General features: G+C 49.2%; 1 protein-coding gene across 3 annotated transcripts in view; it reads left to right on the top strand.

Annotated features, from left to right (window-relative positions):
• Positions 1–12,836: 12,836 nt before the first annotated feature.
• Positions 12,837–15,317, top strand: part of LOC149306220 (ubiquitin carboxyl-terminal hydrolase 7) — a 47,361-nt gene continuing 44,880 nt past the window's right edge. For all 3 annotated transcript variants that reach the window (XM_089476801.1, XM_089476800.1, XM_089476799.1), the window contains exon 1: positions 12,837–12,944. In XM_089476801.1, coding sequence (XP_089332927.1) covers positions 12,932–12,944 — 13 coding nt within the window. In that variant the 5' untranslated portion in view covers positions 12,837–12,931. The remainder of the gene's footprint in view (positions 12,945–15,317) is intronic.

The following is a 15,317-nucleotide window of genomic DNA, read 5'->3' as shown; positions in this document are numbered from 1 at the left end:
TATTTCTCTTGATCTAGACACTATACTTCTAGTGATGCAGCCTAAAATCGCATTGGCCTTTTTAGCTGCCACATCACATTGTTCAGATGGAAGCAACATCAGGCGCCGCTTGCAGAAGACATTTCTCCCAGCACGGACCCATTGGTCTTGATCCTTCAGGTAACAGCTCCTCTGTACTCACCTTCTGCATCTCCATTCGCCTGGTTTGTTTCTCCAGGACTGACTTCGTCGGCTTTTGACCTCTGGAAGGACTCATGCTAGCTCCATTTTTTATTGGGTTATTTATGACCCACAGCATCAAACTGAGTCTGATCAATGGCCAGCCTTGCAACCCTCTCTGATTCCCAAACTTTGACAGTGATTCCTAAACTTTGGACCTCCAGATGTTTTGGACTTCAACTCCCAAAAGCCCCAGCCAAGAAATTCTAGGAGAGAATATTGAACGTGGGTATTTTAATGCGTTGCGAGCCACTTGGATTTTCTCGTCCCAGAAAAGCGGGATGAAAATAAAGTTGTATTTATTATTTACTATTTAAGTCCCAAACATCTGGAGGAGCAATGTTTGGGGACCACTGAGATGCTATCCAGTGCTTTGCACTTCAGCTCCCAGGATCCCTAGCCAGTTCGGTCAGCAGTCAGGAATTCTGGGAGATGAAGTCCAAAATATTTGGAGGGTCAAAGTTTTGGAATGGTTGCATCTGGAGCCAGATCCGTCCATGAAGAAAGATAGAAGACCACTTTCCCAAAGCCCTGGATGAAAATTGCAAACCATTTTCTATGTTTGTCACCAGAGGGCAGCCTTACAATCCCAAGTGCATTGATCCTTAGATTTATCTGATATTAAGGCAATTGAGTTTAAATCCCTTTGGGCAAGTCACACTCTCTCAGCCTTGGTGGAAGGCAAAAACTGGCCAAGAACAAACCTTGCCAAGAAAATCCTGTGAAAAGGTCACCTTTAGGGTTACCGAAAAAGAAAAGTCCTACCGTTCTTCACTGCTTCCTTTGAAAAGAAAACTAGGGGGGGGGGGGGGGAATCCCAGTCTGCGCTCCGCGTTTGCGGCTTTGACTTTTCCGGATTTGGTTATGCGCGGGTTTGATTCATGCGTCCTCTCTAGGAATCCCTAGGTCCTCCAGTGTGACTCTGTGGTCCATCTCCGCCACAAGTCACACCGGCAAAGCGAAAGATTCCTAGAGAGAAGACTTCTCTAATAATAATAATGATGATGATGATGATGATGATGTATTTATATTATAAGAATCAAAGCGGATTACAACAGAACAAAACATCACACTGTTAAAAATCTAGGCATTTTAGGTCATCCAGCACAACGTTATGCTCAGTCTTTGGTGTATGGACCACAGAGTTGTGCTGGAGGACCTAGAGATTCTTAGAGAGGTGTTTACTTGGGTAAAAACAAATTTTAACTTGCATTTCCCCCCACTTTTATGGGGGTCCTGTGCCCGAACCCCAGCAAATGTGGAGGGCCCACTGCACATCGGTCATCAGAAGCGAATAAAGCACATCATTACAAGAGACCTGGTTTTTCTAAACCATCCACCTCTATTTATTTATTGTATCTTTATTTTGCCCGGGTTATTTATTTTTAAACAGTTCGGTCATAAGAGAGGAATAAAGTAGCCGTCGGGCGACGAAGAGAAGACAATGGACCCTTTCTTTGCAACTCATTGCCTTGTTTAGTGCAACTCATTGTACTTGCCAGCGGTTTGACATTTATATCCCAAAGGCAGAAACAACAACAAAAATGTGATAATCCAGATTTAATTCTGAGTGTTGGAGGTTTTTAGTCAAGATCTGCAACCTGAAGACTGTAGCGGGGGGGGGGGGGGGGGGGAGTGTCCCTAAAATCTTTCCTTGGAGTTTATCACACGGAGGTTTTTGAACTCAGATCCGGGGTGACTCCTGGTTCAGCTATGTGAATTCACATTATAACGTGGATGTTTTATCATACCTGGTTCCGTTGCCCTTCCGAATCGAGGGGGAATCGAATCCAAGGCAAGTCACGTGATGTGGAGTCATGCAAAGCGGAGTGAGTGCACATTGTATTACCACACCGGTGCATACCATGCGGATTCAACGATTCGAATTGGCACCCTTGCGCATGCTCAGTGAGGGTCTGAATGCATCCGGACCTTGTACGTTTCTGAGCTTGGAAGTGATTTCTGTGAATTCACTTGTTACCGATTTCGCCAAAATGAGGGGTCACTTTGGATTCCCTGCAGAAGCGCCACAGAAGGAGCCCCCATAGAAAGGAATCGTGTATGATAACACATTCAGGTTTTAACGTGAATTCGCATTGTTGGGCCCGCAGTCACATCGGATCTCAGCTGCAAAAAGCCTCAAAAACTTCCATGTGATAAGGCTCGTTGTGTTATTGTTACCCAAATTGCAGGGAGGGAGTTTGCTTTAAGGCACCCACAACGTAATATGTTTATAGGGGAATTTTAATAATGAGTGGCATGAAATGCATAGATATAGGATGGGGGACACCTGGCTTAAGGAGACTACAGACCTTATCACACTGGGAAAATCGGGGGATTTAAACAGCGATTATCCCATGCAAAATGCAATTAAGATTTTCACACACATCGCTATTAAACAGAAACAGCAACAAATCATTTGTGGGATTTCCCCATGAATGGTTTGTTGCAGTTTTATTGCCTGTTTAATAGCGACGCCATGTGAAAATCTTAATTGCGATATTGTGTTTCGCATGGGATGATCGCTGTTTAAACCTCCGATTCCCACCAGGCGCTACCCAAATTTTGGTGTATATTTCAGGCATCGTTTTGCTCCGAAACCTCACTGGTGCTTTCATTGATGAGGAAACTTTTGTTGCAATGAAATACATAGTTGTTGGAAGGAGAAAAATTGGGGTCTGCTGCAAGTAACTGCATGGCTAGGAGGGAAAGAAAAAGCAAACAGAGGCAGTGTTTACACAGCAGAAATAATCCAGTTTGACGCCACTTTAACTGCCAAGCAGGGAAGTAGCTAGGATTTTGGGAAGGGGGGGGTCCAGACTAAGTGCCACCATTATAATGGGGCTTGAGTGCGGCGGCACAGCAGCACACACCATTCATTTTTCAAATGGAGGGGGGGGTCCGGACCCCAAGAACCCCCCCCCCCCTTGGCTACGTCCCTGTGCCAAGGCCTCATGCTATGTAATGCAGGGAAACAGACTTTGTTGTGGCACCAGAGCTCTCTGGCAGAGAAGGCTAAATATCCCACAAGACTACATTTCCCCAAATTTCATGGCATTGAGCTATGGCAGTAAAAGTGGGGTCAACCCGGATTATTCCCGCAGTGCGAATGCAAACCCAGTTGCCCTTCTTGAGGTGTTTTTTTTTTTTGCTCTGGTTGCCGGGGTTGGTGTTCCGTTCCTTTCTGAGCTGGCCCCAGCCAATCATTGCGCAGAACTGGGCCCCAAAGGTTCCGCCATCTTGTCGCGGATTCTTCAGTCGGAACTCTGGCTCCTTGCTTTTCCAGGCGCCTCTTCTAGGACTGTGGCTGTGAAGAACGGAGGGTCCCCTTCCCAGGCAGGGTCCCCGTGTGGCTGGCTTCAGGTGCGCCTAGCAAGTAGGCCAGGTCTTGTCCCAGCGCAGCCTAAATCCCCTAAACAGGCACCAGATTCCCATCTGAGCTTGGATGCCAAGTTGGGTCAGCCCTGGTTAGTCCTTGGAAGGGAGACCCTCAACAAATAGATGCTCTCGGTTCTATTTCAGAGGAAGGAATTGGCAAAACCAACTCTGAAGATGGGTTGCTTAAAGAAACCCTATTTAGGCCAGCCCTAAATACCCTAAAGGCACCAGATTCCCATATAACCTTGGAAGCCAAGCAGAGTCAGCCCTGGTTAGTCCTTGGATGGGAGACCATCAACAAATAGATGCTTCTGGTTCTATTTCAGAGGAAGGAATTGGCAAAAACAGCTCTGAGGATTAGTTGCCTAAGAAAACCCTATTTAGGGCAGGCCTAAATACCCTAAAGGCACCAAATTCCCATGTGATCTTGGAAGCCAAGCTGGGTCAGCCCTGGTTAGTTCTTGGATGAGAGACCACCAATGAATCCCAGGTGTCATAGGCTCTGTTTCAGAGGAAGGGATTGCCAAAACCACCTCTGAGGCTTCCTTCCCTAAGAAAACCCTTGAAAATTCATGGGATTGTCATATGGTCAAGAGACCCACATATCCCACCACTATCTGATCTTGAAGGCTTAAATGCCTAAATATAGCTTGAGGGCTGGCTTCAGTTTTGGAGAAATTCAGATGTAGAGAGATCTTGCAGCACCTGAAAGGGAGAAGTTGGCAGCATGAGCTTTCCTAGACTAAGGTCCACTTCCTCAGATGCATTTGAAACTGAATTTCATCTGAATCGAGCTTTGAATTCCAAAGGCAAAACAAGCTAGTTGTAGCTTAAAGCTCTTAAACTGCCAATAATTCACCTTTGGGGCTTGTTGTTATGGGCCAATAAGCTGACTCCAACTTTTGGGGCTATCTAAGAGTTTTCTTGGAAAGATTTATCCAGAAGATGGTTCACCATTGCTTTCCTGAGGCTGAGAGAGTCGTTTGGCGAAAAGGGTTTCCAGGGCTGAGTTCGGATTCAAACCTGGGCTTCTGAATTCCTTTCTCTCTAACCACTAGAACATGTGGCTGCTTTTGGGTTTGCATTAGGCTTTCTCTTAGGCTGAGGGATGGGGACTTGCCTTGAGACTGGCTTGGCCAGAGTCACTGAGGTCCAAAACGCACTGCAGAAATAATCCAGTTTGAGACCGCTTTAACTGTCCTGGGTCAGTGCTATTGATTTCTGGGAACTGCAGCTTTGAGACATTGAGCCTTCTCTGCAAAAGAGCTCTGGGGCCACAATAAACGTCAGTTCCCAGGATTCCCCACCGAGTCCATCCTTGGGCAAGAAGTCACACTCTCTCAGCCTCAGAGGATGGCCAAGAAAAACCCATGATAGGGTTGCGCTAAGACTTGAAGGCACACAGCAACAACGGGTTTATCGTCCACAGATTCAAGCATATTTAAATATATATAAATTCCCAAAAGGGTAGAGCTTCATTTTGCCATTTTATATAAGGGACACCGTTCCGCTATGCCATTGCATTTAATGGGGCTCCCCATTGGGTTTCCATGTCCAAGTCGGGCATCAAACCCTGAGATATTACGGATCCTTTAAAAGTCCTATTTCATGGAAATGAATATAGAAATACCTTGCATTTCCTCAAAGGAGCTCAAGGTGGTGCACTTGGATCTCTCCTTTCCAGCATCTTCCCTAATTTACAATAGCCTTTATGTTATGGAAACCCTTGGTTGGCCTTGGGCAAGTCACACTCTCTCAGCTGCAGAGGATGGCAATGGCAAACCCCCTCTGGACAAACTTGCCAAGAAAACCCTGTGACCGGTTTGTCTTTTAGTAGTAGTTGTTGTTGTGTGCCTTCAAGTCATGTCCAACTTATGGCAACGATGGGGTTTTCTTGGAGGTTTTGTCCATGTGTCCATATTTCTGAACCGTGGTTCGATAACTCTGGTTGCCAAATCCATGGATGCGGAGGGCCAACTGTAGCAAGTGTTAATGTCTTTTCGAATGAATCGCATCTTCTCATGATGTCTACAAAGCACTGTGTAAAGTACAACATAATTACAAGTTGGCCCTCCATGTTTGCAGCTTTGACTTTTGTGGATTTGAGTATTTGCGGTTTTGATTAGTATATCCTCTCTAGGAATCTCTAGGTCCTCCAGTGCAACTCTGCTGGAAGTTGGGCATAGAGTTGTGCCGGAGAACCTAGAAAAGCCTAGAGAAAACACTTCTCTAGGCGTTTGTAGGTCCTCCGGCATGAGTCTATGGTCAACATCTGGCCGATGTGGACCATAGAGCTGCACTGGAGGACTTGGAGATTCCTAGAGAGGAGTCCCCTTAGGTAAAACTAATGTTTTTATTTGCGGTTTTTCCACACTCGTGGGCCTCCTTTTCTCTCCAAGCAATTCATTTTGGCCATCCATAGTATCCACCAACCTCTTTTCCAGGTGAACTTGTTTTCTCCCGGTTTGCTTTCTTCATTGTCCAACTTTCAAAACTATGCGTAGAAACTGGAAATACGACGACAGCATGAAAGATTCTGGCCTCGGGCTCCTTTTAGGGAACTCTGACGTCTTATTCCCTTTGGCTTTTTCAGAACTCTGGCCATGAATCAGGGATTAAATCACAGCTGTTGCCGCATTAAACCTGTTTTAATTTGTTTCAGTCGGCTGCTGGAACTTGCCTTCCTCTGTCGCTGGGATTTCAGGTGTTGCTCGGTAGGTTTTAGGTGGATACTTTTGTGGTCAGGTTATTCTTTACTGTCCAAAGGTGCCTTGGGCGCCCCTTAGAAAGCCCCAAGGACAATAAAAAGGAATATGGATGCATCCACACGACACAATTATAGGAGTCTGATCCTGCTTTCACTGCCATGACTCTACATCCTTGGGATCTGTAGTTTAGATACTTTGGCTGCAGCTGCACTGCAAAAATAATGCAGGATGACCACTGCCTTAATTGCTATGGCTCAATGCTACGGGATTTTGAGATTTGTAGTTTTGTGAGAGATTTAGCCTTCTCTGACAGAGAGCTCTGAAGCTACAACAAACTACAAATCCCAGGATTCCATAGCACTGAGTCGTGGCAGCAGTGTCAAGCTGCATTTTTCTGCAGTGCAGATGCAGCCTTAGACTTGCTTAGTGCACTCTTCCAATGCAGCCTACTAAGCCTTGCATTTAGTTGTCTCTTTAACCTTGCAGGAAATCTTTTCTCCCAGATGACAAGGTGATTCGCATCCATGTTCGGGAAGATAATCCACACAGCCCTCTCTGCAGATGACTGGGACATTAAGAACGTACTATCAAGTAAGTTTCTTTCAGATGGGAGAAATGATCTCCAGATATGCCTACCTATGGAGATATATGGCCAAGCAGCATCAGAGCATAGTCAAGAGGGCAAAATTTAGTGACGAGGGAAAATGCACAAGTTAAGATAGGCATAATCATTGAGAGCAAGTGTGGCACATGGTTTGAGTGGTGGATCAGGACTCCAAGGGTGTTGTGGGCCTTCAAGTCGTTTCCAATTTATGACAACCCTATCATAGTAGAGTTTCCTTGGCAAGATTTGTTCAGAGGAGGGTTGCCATTGCCTTCTTCCGAGGCTGAGACTATGCGACTTGCCAAAGGTCACCCATTGGGTTCCATGGCCAAATCGAACCCTGACCTCCAGAGTCATAGTCCAATGCTCAAACTACTCCAAGGGAAGGGACCGGGGTTCAAATCCCTGTTCAGCCATAGAAACTCACTGGTTGACCTTGGGCAAGGCATGCTCTCTCAGCCTCGGAGAAAGACAGTGGCAAAACCTCCTCTGAATAAACTTTGCCAAGAAAAGCCTTGGAGAGTGTTGTCGTAAATTGGCAACAACTGGCAACAGCAACAGCCCTAAAATAAGGAGACACAAAAGTGGTTTGTGAACTTCAATTAGCAGATTAAAAACTGAGTTGATGCAGAATAAATGTGAGATCCGGTGCTGGCTTCATATATGGCTGGAAAACTCATGAACGGGATTATTTATGGATAGTCCCTGAAGACAGAAACAAACTCAGATCTGGAATGCAGCAGATCTTCACAAGCCTTTAGATAGTCCTAGAGACACTGTGGCCATTTCTGGGTTTATTCATAAAGAAAACAGGGGAGGTGCATCTCCCTGAATTGCACAACCAGACTTTCACAATCTTTTTGCATTCCTTGAGTCAGGTTTTGTTCCTTTAAATGAAAAAGTAGGCCACTGAGGCCATGAACATAACAATGCTCTTTGAGAAAGGAGATGGGGAAGTGGCCATTTAGCGCCTCATTGCAACCAGCTTTGTTGGAAACCTGTTTTCTAAACTATGGTCTGGGAGTCCCTTTAGTTTATCATGAATTCCTCAGCCATTGACAGACCATGGCAAGCTTCTCTAAAGGAGGCAGCTTGCCCACCAGTGAGAAACCAAGATTGGAGAGGTAAAGGTGGAGGTTATTTTCTGCTAGTGTGGTTTATACCATGAATGCTTAATGTTTGCAGTCTTTGCAGCCTTCCTTTGCAATTATTCGGCTTTTGTGTAAGAAACTACAAACCCCAGAATTCCACGCCACCGAACCACGAAAGATAAAATGGTGTCAAACTGCTTTATTCCTGCAATGCGTCACCAGCCTTGGGCGACTTTCTCAGGGCCCCAGTTCAGATGGTCCCTTTCAATACGGACTGTGCCCCTTTGCTGTTGTGTGAGTTTGGCCACCAAACTGAAAACTGCAAAGAAAGCAGAGACTGGTCAAACGGTTACTAGAAAGTTGAAAACGTTTTCATATACTCATGCAAGGTTTTTGTGTCACACACACAGGTTGTTAATTCTGAATACAAAGGTTGCTGAAATACGTGGAATTGCTCCTATTTCCACGTTATTTCTGCCTCTGTAATGCCATGGAACGCATCCATTTTGTTACCTGAGATTTACCTGTGCAGGTTGAGTCTCCCTTATCTGAAACGGTTGGGACTAGCATTTTGGATTGAAGAGTTTTTCAGAGTTTGAAATATTTGCATATGCATCATCAGATATCTTTAAAATGGGGCCCAAGACTAAACATTAAATTATGGTTCCTATGCAGGTAATTTTACACACAACGTTTTCCATAGGCGGGGTACATACCGCCGCTTTGCGGCGGTCTGCCGCCGCCGCCAGTAGGTCCGCGGGGGAGCCGGAGCCTTCAGACGGCCCGACTCCCGCGCGGACCGGAAAAGAAGCTCCAAAATGGAGCTTCTTTTACCGTCGCGTTTGCGACGTAGCGAGGCGCCAGGGGCGCGCTCGCTACGTCACAAGCGGCGCGACGCGTACGGACGCTCAGCGTCCGATACGCAAAGATGGCGGCGCCCATGTGGAAGGGGCGCCACCATCTTGTACGTATAGAATACGTACTAGGGTTAGGGGGGTGCGGAAGCACCGCCCCTTCCTAACCCTAGTACGTATAGAAGACGTACTAAATGGCGGTATGTATCCCGCCATAGTTTTGTGGATGAAACAAAGTTTATGTACCCCAAACCATCCGAAAGCAAAGATCTTGCTCTCTCAGCCACACATGTGGGCCATCCGGATTTGGGCATATTTCAGATAAGCAAGGCTCAGCTTGAACTTCATGAAATGTCTCCCCACAATCCAGTGTTTCAGGTCACTACAACCTTCAAGGGAGACGTCGTTTTCTGCACTGCGGACTATGGATTTCCTTTAGCAACCCAGAGACAGGTCCTTCTTTGTGATGGTGCCAACTCTTGGAAGGCTTTCTTCTTTGCTGAGGAATCGATCAATAATTCCATCAGGTCTCAATGCTGGTCTGTTTTAGGAAGTAAAGCTCCAAAACACACTGCAGAAATAATCCAGTTTGCAACTGCTTTAACTGCCATGGCTCAGTGCTAGGGAATCCTGGGAATTGTAGTTTATTTTGGCCCCAGAGCTCTCTGACAGAGAGAGACCAAATGTCTCCCAAAACTGGTTCTTAAGACTTCCCTAGCATTGAGCCAGGGCAGTTAAAGCGGTCTCAAACTGAGTTATTTCTGCAGTGCGTTTTGGACCAATGTCTTTCTTTTTTTTACCTTGACCACAATCTATTTTGAACTTTCTCATGCACTTTATGACTGCGTTCTTCTGCATTCTGTTTTACTGTGACATTGTGCACCACTTTTGAATTTCTGCAAATGGGAAGCAACATAGAAATAATGTAATTTTGCTCCTGACAGGCAGGGTCACTAAATACAGTTCAGCAATCTTGCTTTGTAAATAAGGCCCCATACAGATGGGCCAAAATAAAGCTGCTTCGGGTCACTTTGGAAGTATGCTGTTTGAATGATGCATGCATCCCAAGAGTCCAAAAGCTGCACCAAAGCCCCGATCCAGTCCTAAGGATTGGACTGCAGTTTTGGCGCAGCTTCCAGACCCTTAGGATGCATGCATCATTTAAACAGTATATCTCCAAAGGGACCCAAAGCAGCTTTATTTTGGCCTGTCTGTATGGGGCCTATGAAATATATTAGTGGCGCATGCAGCTCCCAGCAGCCCTTGTCAGATCGGCAAGGATGAGGAACACTGGGAGCTGTAGTCCAACAATATCTGAAGGGCGCTATGATTCCCACACCTTTGAAAATAGGAAACCTGAGAACTAAGTGATGCTCAGGTATATATTTATTGGTTATCTCTTTCTGCTGCAGTGTCTAGCAGACCTTACAATTACAACGGGGACGGGGATAAAAACTGTTCTTCTTTGTACTCCTTTCTATTTTGGATGTTCAAAGCCAAAAATTGTCAAGTTGTTTGGAACCTTTGCTTTTAGTTCAGCCCAGTCTGCAGTTTCCCAATGAGAGTCTCTGTACCTTTCTTCTCCTTCTGTTCCTTCACCTGTTACAGACTGCCAAAATAAAGCTGCTTGGGGTCTCTTTGGAGGTATGCTATTTAAATGATGCATGGGTCCTAAGAGTCCGGAGGTCGCGCCAAAGCCACACTCCATTCCTAAGCACTGGAGTGCTGCTTTGGTGCAGCTTCCAGATTCTTAGGATGTATGCATCATTTAAACAGCATATCTCCAAAGAGACCCGAAGCAGCTTTATTTTGGCAGTCTGTAACAGGCCTTTGTTTGTTCCAAGGAGTTGAGTGGAACTGTGTAAGTTGTCCATGGAGGATGGTGGGCTACGGTTGTCCTACACTTCCTTGTGTCTACTCAGACTTACTTCGAGGCAACACTGAGTAGCATCCTATTGGCATTCTATGGATGTAGAAGTTGCCTTCTGCATGAGGTTGTTCTTTTTGCAGCCATGGCCTAATGTCCGTATCCAGTTCACATCTGCGGAAGCAGGATTCTGCAAGCATGGCCATATTGCACACAGTTGTATGTTCTTGGATGCTGCATTAACTACTGATCGGCGCTTTTGGTGTTCACTTGAAGCGCTGGGATTGTGGCAATGTGGGTCTTCAGCAGGAGGGCAATGAAACGATGTGAGCGTAGATAGGCAAACGTGAAGTAGGATCTTGGATACTCATTGGATTCGGTGGGTGTTACTTGTGGGTAGACATGTCCAGGATTGTGCTTTTAGGGGTATTCATAGAAGAGGAATAGAGTTGGAAGAGACCCCCAAAAGGGCCACCCAGACCAACCCCCTTCTGCCATGCAGGAACTCCCCATCAAAGCATCCCTGAAAGATGGCCATCCAGCCTCGCATTAAAGTAGACTCCATCATCTCCAAGGCAGTATAGTCCACCATTGAGTGTCTGTCAGGAGGTTACTCCTGATGTTGAGCTGGGATCTCCATTGCTCCACTGGGTCCTGTTCTCTGGAGCAGCAGAAAACAAGCTCGCTGCCTCCTGAATATGACCTCCTTTCAAGTGTTTAAAGAGGGCTTGGAGAGCCCTCTTTAAACACTTGAAGGGAGGCCATATTCAGGAGGCAGCGAGCTTGTTTTCTGCTGCTCCAGAGAATAGAGAGCCCTCTTTAAACACTTGAAGGGAGGCCATATTCAGGAGGCAGCGAGCTTGTTTTCTGCTGCTCCAGAGAATAGAGAGCCCTCTTTAAACACTTGAAGGGAGGCCATATTCAGGAGGCAGCGAGCTTGTTTTCTGCTGCTCCAGAGAATAGAGAGCCCTCTTTAAACACTTGAAGGGAGGCCATATTCAGGAGGCAGCGAGCTTGTTTTCTGCTGCTCCAGAGAATAGAGAGCCCTCTTTAAACACTTGAAGGGAGGCCATATTCAGGAGGCAGCGAGCTTGTTTTCTGCTGCTCCAGAGAATAGAGGGCCCTCTTTAAACACTTGAAGGGAGGCCATATTCAGGAGGCAGCGAGCTTGTTTTCTGCTGCTCCAGAGAATAGAGTCTTAACCTCCTCTCCTCAGAGGCCTTCATGGTCCCCAGGCCCCCCTCTGGACCCCTTCCCCTGGAACTAATGGCCGCGGTGCCTTCTTCAGGCAAGGCCCCCTTCCTTCCAAATGGAGGCCCGGTCCCTCTGGGAGGGAGGAAGCCCCGAAGGGGAGCCTGGCTGGCTCGAGGCCTGGTCGGGAGGAGCGAGCGAGCGAGCGGGGCCTGGGCCTGAGTCGGGGCCGGAGGCTCCTCCTCCTCCTCTTCTGGGCTCCGGAGGCCGCAGCAGCAGGAGAGACAGGAGGAGCCTCCGCCTCAGAGCTAGCGCCGCCGCGGTTGCTGTTCCCGGGGCGGCCGCGGCGCTGCGACGTCGCTCCTCGGCTGTTCTCTCTCTCTCGCTCCTTGCTCTGGATCCGGGCCTGAAGACTAGGCCTCGGCCGCGACGACGACGACGACAGGCCCCTGCGAGGGAGGCCCAGGAGGAGGAGGAGGAGGCCCAGGCCGCTTCTCCCTCTCCCTCTCTCTCTCTCTGTGGCTCCATGCGGATGTGACACTTCTGCGTCGGCCATTTTGGGACGGCGGAGGCGGCGCTAGGCCTGGCTTCGGGAGCAAAACACAGGCCCTTCCTCCCTCCTTCCCTCCCTTCCTTCTTTCCCCAGGAGGCTGCACTAGGCCCCGCGGCCTCCCAGGGCCTCCGCCGCTGCCATTGGGCGCATAGCCAGCAGATACGTCCGCGTCGCGCTCCCTCCTCCGCCGCCGCCGCCCGCCTCGGAGCCCCAGCAGCGCCAGGCCCCGGGCCCCGGCACTCCTCCGCCGCCCCCGCCGCCCCGCTCCCTCCTGGGGCTCAGGCCGCCCGCCGCCGCCGCCCTCCAGGCCCCTGCCCTCCCGCCGCCGCCTCCTCCTCCGGGGCCCGACATGAACCACCACCACCATCATCCCCCGCAGCAGCAGCAGCAGCCTCAGCAGCCCCAGCAGCAGCCCCCGCCGCCGCCCCAGAAGCCCGGCGAGCAGCAGCTGAGCGAACCCGAGGACATGGAGATGGAAGGTCTGCGGGGCTTCGGGGGAGCCATGGATGGATGGGGGGAGACTGGCAGCCCCTTGACACCCCCAAGACCCCCGCCACCCCCAGCCCCCCAATATCTCTCCCAGCCTTAGGCTTTGCTCCCACTCTTAGCTTTCCACCCAAATGCACCCCATTCCCCCCAATTGTACTCCCTGCCCCCCAATTCCTAACCATCTTTCCTTCTTCCACCCCCCCCCCAATTTCTGTCTTCCCCTCCTTGGGCTCCTTGCCCCCCCCATAATCTCTCCTTACAGCCCCCTCCCCATATTCCTGGCCTTCCCTCTGGTCCATTGCTACAGTCTGCCCCCTCTTCGCACCCCCTTTTCCCTCCCTGCGCCCCCAGTTTCTGCCCTTCTTTGGTCCCTTGCCCCCCCAGTTCCCAATATCTTGGCTTCTTACCTCCCCCTCCTCACATTCCTGGATTTTTCTCTAATCTATTTCTACATTTTATCCCCTCTTTGCACCCCCTTTTCCCTCCCCTCACCCCCAATTCCACTCCTGCCCCCCCCAGGTCCTAATCCCCACCATCTTTTCTTCTTACATCCCCCCATTCCGGGATTTATCCCCACTTTGCGCCCACCCCCTTTCCCTCCCAACCCCCAATTCCATGCCCCCTTTGGCTCCTTCTCCCCCAATTCCCAATACCTTTCCTTGTTACATCCAGCGCCCCCCCCCCAATATTCCTGAAAGTCCCTCTAGTCTAATCCTTTGCTATAGTTTCTAACCTCCCTGAGACCCCTTCCCTCCCCTGCCCCCAATTTCCCACTCTCCTTCAGCCCCTTGGCCCCCTTCATTTCCAGTCCCCAGCCTCATTTCCCACTCTCTTACACTCCCTGGGACCCCCTTCCCTCCCTGTACCCCCAATTTCACTCCCCAGTATCTTTTCTTCTTACATCCCCCCCCCCCGCCATTCCTGGATTTTCCACTAATTCATTGCTACTGATTCATTGTATGCCCCCCTTGTCCTTCTCTGCACCCCCCAATTCCCTGCCTTCTTTTGGCTCCTTTCCCCCCTCTGCCCCCCCAAACAACTTCCAGTCCCCAGGATCTTCTTCCCAGCCTTTTGCACTTTTCTCCCAGCCCTGGGTTTTCCCTCCCTGACCCCCCTTTTCCTTACTGGCCCCCCAATTCCATGCCCTCCTTCAGCTGCTCCCCCCCAATTTCCAGGCCCCAGCCTCTTTCCCCAACCCCTTTTCTCCCATCCCTGGGTTTCCCACTAATTCAAACCTGAAGTTTTTCCCTCCCTGCCCCCAATTTTGCCCCTCCTTCCCTCCCCACATCTCCACTTCCCAGCATCTTTTCCTCAGCCCCCCAGTCCTGGATTTCCTCCTTTGCTAGGGTTTCTACCCCCACCCCCACCCCCACTGAAGGCTGCCAACTCTTTTCTTTACAGCTCCCTCTGTAAAGTATTGCAGCACCCACTCACCCTACATCCCCCCCCATCTTATCCCTCTTTCCCCCCAGATTCCTGCCCCCTTTCCCAATTTCCAGGCTCTTTTTTTGCAGGCCCTTAGGTCCCCCCCCCCCTTGCCTTAACTCTCATTGAGACTGCAGCTTCACTCTTCTTCCCAACACAACAGTGGCCACCAACTCTCCCTTTTGGCTTTCATTTGCAGCCCTCTCCCCCAGTTGGCAACACCCCCCCCCCAGCCCCCTTTATAACTTAAGACTGTGCTTCTTTTACTTCTGCTCTGAACTTGATGGAGCTCCCTTGCAAACCTCCCCTCCCCTGTTCCATCATGTCCTGCATTTTAGGGGCCATGCTTTCTGAGGCTTCCCCCTGAGTCCCAGCCTCCAGGCATCTCCTTCTGTCTTGTGATTATGCAAACACCTTGATTTCTCCTCCTCAAGATGACCACCTGAAAGAGCTTTCCCAGCCCCCTCCCACTTTGCAGTCCTTGCCTTTCCTCCTCCCATCCTCACCCCCTGGGCTCACCTGATAGTAACTTTGCCAACCCTGCCCCTCTTCCCAACTCTGTAGGCCCATTCCTTCCTCTCTTCTGCCACCAGCTCCACCTTGCAAGCATTTTAGGCACACTCTGTGTCTCCCTTCACCCTTCTAAAATAACTGTGCCCGTCCCAGTAATCCTCCCATAGCTCTGTTCTGTGGTTTCAAAGAGGCTGGATGGCCCAGATCTTTTGGGGATGCTTTGATCATGAGTTCCTGCATGGCAGAATGGGGTTGGACTGGATGGCCCTTGAGGTGTCTCTTCCAGCTCTATGATCCCTCTCTGCTCAGCCCTGGGCCTGATCCCTGTGGTCACTTCCACCTCTTACTTACCTACCTTGGTGAATAACATAGCTTATGTTATCAGTCTTGCCCTCTGTTTATATATCCAGTGAGGCTAGATCCCT

Source organism: Sceloporus occidentalis, unplaced genomic scaffold, assembly GCF_023333645.1.
Source record: "Sceloporus occidentalis isolate IW3139 unplaced genomic scaffold, rSceOcc1.0.p SCAF_10, whole genome shotgun sequence".
In the NCBI taxonomy this organism is placed as follows: Eukaryota; Metazoa; Chordata; class Lepidosauria; order Squamata; family Phrynosomatidae; genus Sceloporus; species Sceloporus occidentalis.
The sequence above is the reverse complement of the archived record's forward strand: the minus strand, read 5'-3'. Positions and strand labels throughout refer to the sequence as shown.